Source organism: Solanum stenotomum, chromosome 1 (genome assembly GCF_019186545.1).
Source record: "Solanum stenotomum isolate F172 chromosome 1, ASM1918654v1, whole genome shotgun sequence".
Lineage (NCBI taxonomy): Eukaryota > Viridiplantae > Streptophyta > Magnoliopsida > Solanales > Solanaceae > Solanum > Solanum stenotomum.
The window spans coordinates 15,847,887-15,859,931 of NC_064282.1; the positions used below are offsets into that span (position 1 = coordinate 15,847,887).

The following is a 12,045-nucleotide window of genomic DNA, read 5'->3' on the forward strand; positions in this document are numbered from 1 at the left end:
TTCTTTCTATTTTTATTTACCCATTAATCTAAATATATATTATGTGCCTTTTTAATAATATATGAAATAAACTAATAACAATATATAAAAAGAGCTTGGTTGCATTGCATCTAATATTAGTCATTAGAGTAATAACTAAGGTTACTGCATAGTGACAAAAAACACATAAAATAGTTTAATTTACATAAAAAAGTATGAAAAAAGGAGGTCAACATAATATATCGAACCACAAGATGTCTAAATAGTAAAATAACAAAATAATATAATAATAAAAATATTATAAGAAACACATGGCGGTAGAAAGCAAAATATATAAGAAACATACATGAAACAATACCGACATCAATAGTTATGCATGTTTTCCAGAGAAAACATCATTTTTCACCTAGACAATATCCTGAACCTGAAGTATGGCTTTTGAATGGAATATTCACTCCAATCATGAAAATAAACAAAGGCATACTTATAAAAGAAGAACATCACATCTTAAACCTGAAGTATGACTTTTGAATGGAATAGTCACTCCAATCATGAGAATAAACAAAGGTATACTTATAAAGGAAGAACGCTATTTATTAATTAAACGATATATATATATATATATATATATATATATCTAACTGGAGTGGTCTTCCTACTGGTCCAATAATCTGCTTTGCGTAGTTCCATGTGTGCATATGGGAAGGGAAACCAGGAAAAAGAGCCCAAACAGTTGCAATTGGAAGATCCTCTTGATTTGAAATTCGGCGTCCATTTTTGAAACCACATTTGTATCCCTTCTATTTCTATCATTCTTTTGTATCTCACCAAATCAAAATCTTAATCATTGGTGGAATCCAAAAAAACATTGTAATTGTCGTAAACCCCAATTTGTACCGACCCTTTTAAAATAATTTTCTCCTTAAAAATCAATTGTGTGTTTCCACTCCTCCGCCATAATTCCATAGTAATACTTTCATTTGAAAATCACTTTTGGCATACCATGTGTCGATCTTTTTGCTTTCATAGCTTGTTGTTCCTGGGCGAGACAAATTCACTTATGTGTCGTAACAAGTTTGGTAGCATATGATATTTTCTCTGAGGTTGGATTTGTGGCAGGTTTGGATCCACCGCAGGATTGGTATTTCACCCATTCTTATTTTTGGGAGCCTGCCGGTAGGGGTGTGTATCGGTCGGTTCGGTTTGGTTTTATGTATTATTGGTTCGGTTTATCGGTTTTTGGTTTTTAAATATGTTAAACCAATAACCAAACCAATAATATATTTTTTATCGGTTTTCGGTTTATTTGTTTTGGTCCTTAACGGTTCGATTTTCGATTTAATCAATAAAAAAATACTTATAAAAAAAATATATGACTTTTCTAATAAATTTGATGCAAAACACAATAATGTAACTTTACAAATGCAAATAGAAACAATAATAACAAACATGAAAAGAACTATACAAGTGTAACACAAAGAGAAATTAAGAAGAATAGAGTTCTTACTTTAGATTTTAACGTTTTGTATAATATGAAATAGTGAACTCAAAGTCGTTGTGAGATGTGAATTAAAGGCTAAAGGACAAAGATAATAACTTGTAAGATATTGAGATTAATATATAATATTTATGTACAAGTAAAAATAGTAAATTACGAGTCTTAATGGGTTATATGTTTACCCAATAACTCAATATTAAAAACCAATACCAAACCGGTAACCCAATAAATTTTTTTATAAAACCATTAAAAAATGGTTAACCTAATACCCCAATAACATTAAACCAATAACACTTTTATCGGTTCGATTTTTGCACAACCCTACCTGCCGGTGCCTTCCTAGAGGAGGTGCGTTGGGTTCAGTTTCCTTCAACGGTAACAAAATGGTATGAATTGAATATATATATATATATACATCTTTCACAAGGATTACACCATCATTCCCTACTGAGATATCACAGGTTGATATATTAAGTTCATCATCACCGGCAAATAAAACAAAATTATAATGGAAATACTTATAATTTATTTTCCAACTCAAAACAAATTCAAATATGAGCATTATAACGACTTCAAGCTAATATATAAACATGAATATATTTGTGTTTTGAAATATAAACAGGTAATAATACCTTCGCTATTGCCTATTGTCATGACGCCTTAGAATATCTACCAATTGGAGACGGTATCCCAACCAAGTCAACGTAAGTTGTGTCTAACACAGTTATTTAGGGTCATAATGTTTAATTTCAAAACGGATAGATATTTATCTTCTCAGATATTGTAATGCTAATGTGATAGTTTCCTACTACAATTCTGAAAGTTAACACTAAAAATTATTTCTCATCAATTCCCTCAAATCCCTTAATAGCAAAGACCATTTTTTCCACAAGATGGTTGCAGCACTAAATAAAACAATAAAAGAAATTCATACTCAAAACATTGGAGAAGAAAACATATATAATGCCAAAGAATCATTTACCTCCGGATATTTATAAATGTAAGAATTAATTCTAGTTAATAAAATGTTACTAATATGTCTTGAATACATTGCCTTGGATGGTGTTGTAAAACTTTTATTTATTAATATATGAAGTTTAAATTATTTAACTCAAAGTTCTAAAGTATTCTTTTTATTATAAAAAAGTAGATTTTTTTCTTTCTTTTGTAATTTCAGTTTTTTCTTCTTCTTTTCTTACCATCTTCAATATAATATTAAGTGAAATTAAAATTATACAATTTGATTTTTGCAGTTTGGAAACATTATCTATCTCATCGGATTCTCCATCATTTATTCGCTATCAGACAATTCGTCAAGATCTGCTAAGAAAGAAGCAGTCATGACAAGAGAAAAATCAAACAAGAAAGGAGAAAAAGATAATCTTGTAATTTGAAATATGAAATGGAAAAAATAGGAAACTTCTGTGTGATTATCCTTTTTCGAATCAAAGTATGAAATGGAAAAAATAAATACATCTTTTCCTTTTCGAAAAGAAATAAAGTAACTATTTTTTCTTACATAAAAGGGAAAAGAAAAAAAAAATCAAAATCTCTACAACAAGATGCTTTGGCGCTTTGCAGGAGCTAACTTTTTATCCTTTTCCTAATCAAAATATGAAACGAGTACTTTTAAGTTACCAAATTGGTAAGTTTAATACGTCATTTCCAAGTTGGATACAAATTTGGATTAGAGGAATATTATAACTATATATTTGCGCTAATTAAAGTCATTATACAATTATAATATCGACTTTTATCGATCATATTGTCTTATACAACTTAATTACTATGGTTTTTGGGATATTCTTGATAAGATGCAGAGTATTCAACAATGGAGGAAGAATTATAGAGGAGATGTGTGAAGATACATGGGAGAAAAGAAACTGAGAAACCTTCTCATTATCAATCAACACAACTAACTTGAGCAAAGCTCATACATCTGTATTTAAAGCTAAAATGCTACAGCTTAACTAACTCTGACAGAATTGTAACTAACTTGTTTAACAAACTAACTAATCAACTAATTAATCACAAACAACTTTAATTAAACTTAATTGGACAGCTGGAATATACGTATAACTTCACACCCCTCCTCAAGCTAATGGTTGGAAGAGGTTCTTCAAACCAAGCTTGGACATTAAGTAGTCATGGGATAGTCTGCCCAGACTCTTAGTAAGCAAGTTAGCCAACTGCTCCTTTGTTGTTACATGCTGTGTTTGAACCAAATTTTGTACTATCTTCTCCCTTACAAAATGACAATCGATGTCTATATGTTTAGTTCTCTTATGAAAAATTGGATTAGCTGCAATTTGAATAACAACTTTACTATCACAAAACAGCTGCACTGGTCGACTGATGCTAACACCCAACTCTTTATACAAGCCTTCTAGCCAAGTTATTTCAGCCACAGTAAAAGCCATGGATCTGAACTCAGCTTTTGCTGAGCTTCTGGATACTGTGTCTTGTTTCTTCGACTTCCAAGACACTAAAGCATTACCAAACATTACAATGTAGCCAGTGACAGACCTACTTGACTCAATACATCCTCCCCAATCAGAGTCACAATATGTTGTTAACTTGTCTGTGTCTTCTGAAGGCATAAGTAAACCAAGTCCAGGCTTAGCTTTAATATATCTTACTACCCTCAAGGCAGCCTCCATATGTGATTGTTTTGGTTTATGCATAAACTGACTTAGCACTTGCACTACATAAGTGATGTCAACTCTGGTCATTGTTAGATAGAGCAATTTTTCAACTAGTCTTTGATAAGGACCTGCATTATCTAGAATTCTATTAGTGTCTTCTGTTTGTCATCCTTTTATATGATCATCAAAGTCAACATAAGTCAATTTGATATTGGCTTCCATAGGTGTGCTAGCTGGCTTAGCTCCACCTAATCCCATCTCAGCAATCAACTCTAGAGCATACTTTCTCTAGCTCATGTGAATGCCCTGCTGTGACCTGGCAAATTCAATGCCTAGGAAGAACTTCAATTTCCCCAAATCTTTCATCTTGAATTTGAGCTTCAGATCATTTCTAGTCTGTAGAATTATCTCTGAACTACTGCCAGTAACAAGTAAATCATCTACATATACTAATACCACAACAATATGAGAATCTGCCCGTTTGGTAAACAAAGAGTAATCACAATAACTTTGACAGAAACTAAGGTCTATCAGAGCTTCAATGAGCTTCTTGTTCCACTGTCTAGGTGCCTATTTTAGACCATCTAGAGACTTATTGAGTCTGCACACTTTACCAATCCCCCTCTGACTAGCAAGCCCCTCAGGAATATGCATATACACCTCTTCATAAAGATCACCTTGGAGGAAAGCATTATGAACATCCATCTGAAAAATAGGCCAGTGTTTTGCAGCAGCCACAACAACCACATACCTCCAGTGACCATTTTAGCAACAGGAGAGAAAGTTTCAGTATAATCAAGGCCCTCTTTTTGACTGAACCCCTTTGCAACAAGTCTTGCCTTGTACCTTTCAACTTCACCATTGGCTTTGTATTTGATCTTGAATACCCATTTACATCCAATAGGAGATTTACCAAGGGGAGATCAACTAAATTCCATGTGTGATTATCTTCCAAAGCTGTAATTTCTAGCTTCATAGCATCAATGCACAGAGGATTCTTTACTGCATCATAGTAGCTAGATGGTTCTAAAGTAGCTGAATATGCAGCTAAAGCAGTGCTATAAGACCGGGACAAGCAGTCATAGGCAACATAATTGGAAATAGGAAACTGACAAGAGACAGGGCCCTTAGAAGGAGCTATATAGTCCTGCATCCATATAAGATGTTTGGTGATCCTGTGGAATTTCCTATGAGCCACATCAAGAGGCAAGGTAGGAGGCGCAGAGGGATCAGAGTTAGAAGGCATAGGAGCCTCAACACATGCAGTAGGAGGATCATGAACAAGGGTACTAAACACATGAATCTTCACATTATCAGGAGGAGAATAGTCAGAGATATTTGGGCAAAACAGTTCAATCTGCTGAGGTGGGTGAATGTATTGCATTCTACAGCTCTGGTAATAGAAGTAATTTTAAACAGGGATCAAGCTCTAGTAATACATCCTCCAGATCTGGATATTATGGAGGAAGTTTCTCTAGATCTGGTGATAATTCCACCTTTGGTGTTGGTATGCCTAATGGATCATCTTCCAACCTTAAGACTGCAAAAGGCAATCAAGGTCTGTACTGTGATTACTGTCATCATACAGGTCATACCAGTGGTACTTGTTATAGACTACATGGTTACCCTGCTAATTTCAAGCACACTTTCAGGAAAAATTTGGGAAGCCATCTGTGATGAACTTTCTCCAAACTGACCTGCAGAGCCAACATTAGGAGAATTTGGGAACCCTCTAGATGCATTTATAGAACTACTTGCATATCCTCTAAGATCAGATGCAGGATTCCTGTTCCATTGAGAGTTAGCATCTCCAGCAGCATAGTGAGCAGTCCCTCCCCTTCCAGCTGTGGGTGAGTTGCTAGACTTCTTCTTGAAAGTGTGCTTGAAGTTAGCAGGGTAACCATGTAGTCTATAACAAGTACCACTGGTATGACCTGTATGATGACAGTAATCACAGTACAGACCTTGATGGCCTTTTGCAGTCTTAAGGTTGGAAGATGATCCATTAGGCATACCAACACCAAAGGTGGAATTATCACCATAACTAGAGAAACTTTCTCCATGATATCCAGATCTGGAGGATGTATTACTAGAGCTTGATCCATGTCTAAAATTGCTTCTGTTACCAGAGCTGTAGAATGCAATACATTCACCCACCTCAGCAGATTGAACTGTTTTGCCCAAAGATCTCTGGTTTTCCTCTGAAACCACCATGAAATAGGCTTGATTAATAGAGGGTGTAGGAGACATTAAGAGAATCTGACTACGACTCTGAGCATAGGAATCTTTTAGACCAGTAAAAAACTGCAGCAATCTCTGATACTCGAAGTGATGCATATATGTTCTGGACTCTGGACAATTGCACCCTGGGCATGGCATAATTGCATCAAATTCATCCCAACACTCACGTAATCTAGAGTAGTAGCTAGATACAGTGGAAGTTCCTTGAGACATTGCATGAATCTCCTTATGAAGGTAGTGAATCTTAGATCCATCAACCTTATCAAAACGTTCCTTTAGATCGATCCATACCTTTGAAGCATTAGAAACATAGATGACACTGCTCAGTAAATCCTTCATGATAGAATTGATAATTCATGAGAGCACTATCGCATTGCACTTCTCCCACAGATCATGAAGAGAAGAAGGAAAAACTTCTCTAGGATGCTTACCATTAACAAATCCCAATTTGCTCTTTCCCAGCAACCCTAGACGCATTGATCGACTCCAAATTGCATAATTCTCCTGTCCAGTAAGTTGAATAGAGACTAGAGAGATTCATGGTGTATCACTTGGATGAAGATACAATGGATGATGATGATCAATCTCTACAACCTGAGTAACTGCTGATGTGTTACCAGTCTGATCCTCAATCGCCATGAATACGCACATGGAATTTATAATCTAAAATTGAAAGAAATACAACGGAATAACAGCTAGGTTGAGAACCTAGGCTCTGATACCATGATAAGATGTAGAGTATTCAACAATGGAGGAAGAATTATAAAAGAGATGTGTGAAGATACATGGGAGAAAAGAAACTGAGAAACCTTCTCATTATCAATCAACACAACTAACTTGAGCAAAGCTCATACATCTGTACTTAAAGCTAAAATGTTACATCTTAACTAACTCTGACAGAATTGTAACTAACTTGTTTAACAAACTAACTAATCAACTAATTAATCACAAACAAATTTAATTAAACTTAATTGGACAGCTGGCATATACGTATAACTTCACAATTCTTTTAGCTTGATCCATCCACTATTGTTAATTTGTTTAATATTCATCACTAAAGTGTAATGGTTGTTCATGATCATCAACCTAAGAGACATTCAGACTATTGTTTTTTTTCCGAGGGAGAGGGATGTCATCAAGTATCTACTAGGGTTTGTGATAGATGAGCCACTTCCTGAGCAACATCAATACATGCAACTAGTTGATCTTTACGCGGACAAGGAGCCATGGGAAATTCTTGAGGACAGTAACACCAAGGCAGGTTATTTCATTACACCGTTGAAGAAAGATAAGTCACATCATAAAATATCTAAGCGAATTGTTGGAGAGGGCACATGGAAGATACAAGACCTAGCGAAAAAAGTGTTTGATGAAAAAGATAAACTTATGGGGTTCGTCCACCATATGAAGTACACTCCCACACTAACAAAAAGTCAATACAAGGAGTTATTTGGTGAGTGGTTGATGATGGAGTACTCTTTATATGATGGTTATGTTACTAATATAAGAAGAAAATTATATATAAGGATTTTGTAATTTATAAGATTAAGAAGAAGAAACAAGCACCTGATGATGATAAGGAAACAAAAGATGAGAATTTTATGAATGAAGTTGAAGTTAATGAACTAATCGATTCGGTTATGGATGAATTAGAAGAGATTGTTGATGATAATATAGAGGTGGATGTCGGGGATGATTTTCTTGCTGCATTGGAGGATGAATTCAGAAGAGAATGGAATAACATCAAAGCAGTGACGGAACCACCTTAGGGGTTTCATCCGAACCCCCTTCGACGGAAAATTATATGATTTATACATCGTTAAAATAATTTTTTAGATATATATAGATTATAGTAGATGTCGAACCCTCTTTGACTATATCATATATTTATTTTTTCATAGTTTGAACCCCTTCTTGAAAATCTTGACTCCGCCACTTCAAAGAATGATGATGCTGATATCAATCTTGATGAATATGACTTTGTGATATAGTTAGCTACTTATTAATTTGAGGCCTTAATTTGATAAAGTTACAAGTTGTTTGTAAAATATTGTTACTCATATATTATAGTTTATTAGTTATTATCAAGTACTATATGCCATATTATTTTTCTTTCTCAAATTGTGCTCGCTTATTTAATAAGATCAGGTAATTTTGTTTTAGCTCATAACTTTTTTTTATGGTTAGATGTGCAAAATAATCTATTTTTCTTTTTAATGAATGTTGCGCAATATGTATCCAAATTAATTGTATCAAATAATGAGTTAGAGAGTTCATGCTTTAAGGTAGTATAGATAAATAATTTTGATTTTAAAATTCTACATTAATAAATTAATTGGAGAAACTCCTAAACGTAAAGTTATTTTTCGTTAGCTTAGTAGTATTTCAAAATTATCGCCCACATATGATTCTTCAAAGTCAAGTAACATTAATTGATAAAAGGGAACCCTAAACCGAATCTAATAAGTGAATAAAAGAAGCCGTATTCATTTTTTTTAAAAAGGTAACAGAGGTTAGTTTCTTAATGTTGTTAAAAACAGTTTATTAGTGTTTATAATTATAAAAATATAATTGTGACGAATAATTAAGTAATTTGACAAAAAGGATAATTGTTATAATTTAATAAAACTGTAATTGATTTTAGTAGCTCTTGTCATATATTTTGGGACTTTTTGATTTTCCAAATATATTTTTCTCTTTCCATATATTTAGGTTTCCTAAATTATTAATTGTCTTAATGCCTCTTACCATATTATTTTTCTTGCCATATATTTTAGGACTTTGATTCTTAATTTAAAATATTATAAAGATAATTAGTAATAATTTGAAAAAAAATAGTAAATTACAATTTTATCTATTATAAAAATTTTAATTGAGTGATTAAAATTCAATCAATATATTTAGCTAAAACTATGATAAATTAGCCCTTATTTTCCGCAAAGAACCAAATTAAAGCACTACATGACTAATCCCACCAAATCTTGCTTCATTACTTCGAAGCACATTCTATACTGATAAATTTACATATATTGATGAAAATAATTATAAATAATATCAATTATCCATAATATAATTCTTGATTGAGATAGATAGAGTTAACGATCTCCAATATATAATTCATGTGATGAGAAAATGTTAAATTATTTATAGAAGAATAATGTGTGATGATTTAACACAGTGCTGTTTTGAAACTAAATGTTAGGTTCACCTGATTTCTTAATTCTTATTTGAATAAATAATATTTACAGATGTAAATAAAATAATATTTAAATTAACTAATGGGATTCAATTAAAGTTACAACTAATATAATTCAATCAAATAACAACATTATATAATTACAATGTAATTAGAACAAACTAAATTACAATTTAAATAAAACTAATGCAATTAAAATAAGGAAAAACTACACAATATGCTATATATTTATTATATATAACTATAGTTTAATAAAATTATAATTCACAACTATAATATCCACTTAATTAAGATAATCAATGTGAAATAAGGCATTCATGGATTTGGGCCTCTATGGCCCATTTGAAATGCAAATGGATTAATTTGAAGTCCAGTGGACTCAGCCCAAGGAGGATTCATGCACAGAAGCAGATAATCGACCATATCCTAATTTTGTTTGGTTTGATTTAATTTATAAATCTAAAAATCTCAATACAATTAATTTGGTTCGATCAATAAAAATAATCATTTTTTTATAAAAAAGGAAATGATTTCCTATAATTGATTCACTTCACATAAAGTTCATCAGTAATTTTGGATTCAAGTCTTGAATATGGAGAAAATCTTATTGGGAGCGCTAACTCCGAATAGATCATCTAAATTTAGTTGAGTATTCAATATGAATTTCGAACACCGATCGAAAACTAAAAATAAATAAATTGAAAAGTTAGAAACCACTTTCAGGTAGGTACGTTNATATTCTTTTAGCTTGATCCATCCACTATTGTTAATTTGTTTAATATTCATCCCTAAAGTATAATGGTTGCTCATGATCACCAACCTAAGAGACATTCAGAATATTGTTTTTACCCGAAGGTGAGGGATGTTATCAAGTATCTACTAGGCTTTGCGATAGACGAGCCACTTCTTGAGCAACGTCAATTCATGCAGCTAGTTGATCTTTACGTGGACAAGGAGCCATGGAAAATTCTTGAGAGCAGTAACACCAACACAGGTTACTTCATTACACCGTTGAAGAAAGAGAAGTCGGCACATCATAAAAGATTTAAGCGAATTGTTGGGGAGGGCACATGGAAGATACAAGACCCAACGAAGAAAGTGTTTGATGAAAAAGGTAGACTTATGGGGTACGTCCACCATATGAAGTACGCTCCCCGCACTAACAAAAAGTCAATAATAATCAAGGAGTTATTCGGCGAGTGGTTGATGATGGAGTACTCTTTATATGATGGTTATGTTACTAATATTAAGAAGAAAATTATATATAAGGATTTTGTAATTTGTAAGATTAGGAAGAAGAAACAAAGGCTTGATCACAATGATAAGGGAAAATATGAGAATATTATGAATGATGTTGAAGTTAATGAATTAATCGATTCGGTTATGGAAGAATTAGAAGTGATTGATGATGATAATATAGAGGTGGATGCTGAGGATGACTTTCTTGCTGCATTGGAGGATGAATGTATGAATTCAGAAGATAATGGAATATCAAAGAATGATGCAAACGATATCAATCTTTATGAATGTAACTTCTTTTAGTAGATGTTGTGATATAGTTAGCTACTTATTAATTTGATAATGTTACAAGTTGTTTATAAATATCGTTACTCACAAGTCATATATGTTGTTATACATAGTCTTCTGTCTCTAATTATTTGTTCACTTTTGAATTGACACACCTATTAAGAAATCAATAATTGACATATTGTGTTTACCATTTTACCCCTATTAATTATGAAGTGTGTGAATTAAAAACTTAAAATTTTCAAAAAGTTCTACCATTTTCAAAGTAATTAATTAAGGGTATAATATATATATAAAAAAATTGTCCTTTCTTGATTTGTCAAAATAAATAAGTATTAGGGACAACTGAAAAAGGGAATATGGACAAGTAATTAGGGACAGAGGGAGTAGTTATCAAGTATTGTGTGCTAAGTAATATTTTTCTTTCTCAAACTGTGCTTGCTTATTAAATAATAAGATCAAGTGATGAATTGCTTTGGCTCATAATCTAAAGTGAATCTAATAAAAAGTCGTATTCAAATTTTTTTTAAAGTAACAGAAGTTAATTTCTTAATGTTGTTAAAAACAGTTTATTAGTGTTTATAATTATAAAAATATAATTGTGATGAATAATTAAGTAATTTAATAAAAAAGACAATTGTTATAAGTTAATAAAACTGTAATTGATTTTAATAGCTCTTATCATAAATTTCAGGACTTTTGATTTTTCAAACATATTTTTCTCTTAATTACCATATATTTTAGGTTTCCTAAATTATTAATTGTCCTAATGCCTCTTACCATATTTTTTTTCTTGCCATATATTTTAGGACTTCGATTCTTAGTTTTAAATATTATAAAGATAATTATAAATAATTTTTTTTAAAATAGTAAATTACAATTTTCATTTATAAAATCTTTAATTGAGTTATAAAATATTCAATCAATTTTTATAAGGACTTTCATACATTTTGAAGTAA

General features: G+C 31.9%; 1 protein-coding gene across 1 annotated transcript; it reads left to right on the forward strand.

The window, feature by feature from the left end:
- The first annotated feature begins 10,357 nt into the window (after window positions 1-10,357).
- On the forward strand, window positions 10,358-11,101 carry LOC125858975 (uncharacterized). The gene has a single exon (XM_049538752.1). The coding sequence runs from the start codon at window positions 10,358-10,360 to the stop codon at window positions 11,099-11,101; it is 744 nt and encodes a 247-aa protein (XP_049394709.1).
- The last annotated feature ends 944 nt before the right edge of the window (window positions 11,102-12,045 follow it).

Coding starts and splice junctions, on each gene's coding strand:
- LOC125858975 (XM_049538752.1), top strand. CDS start 10,358: ATGGTTGCTCATGATCACCAACCTAAGAGACATTCAGAATATTGTTTT.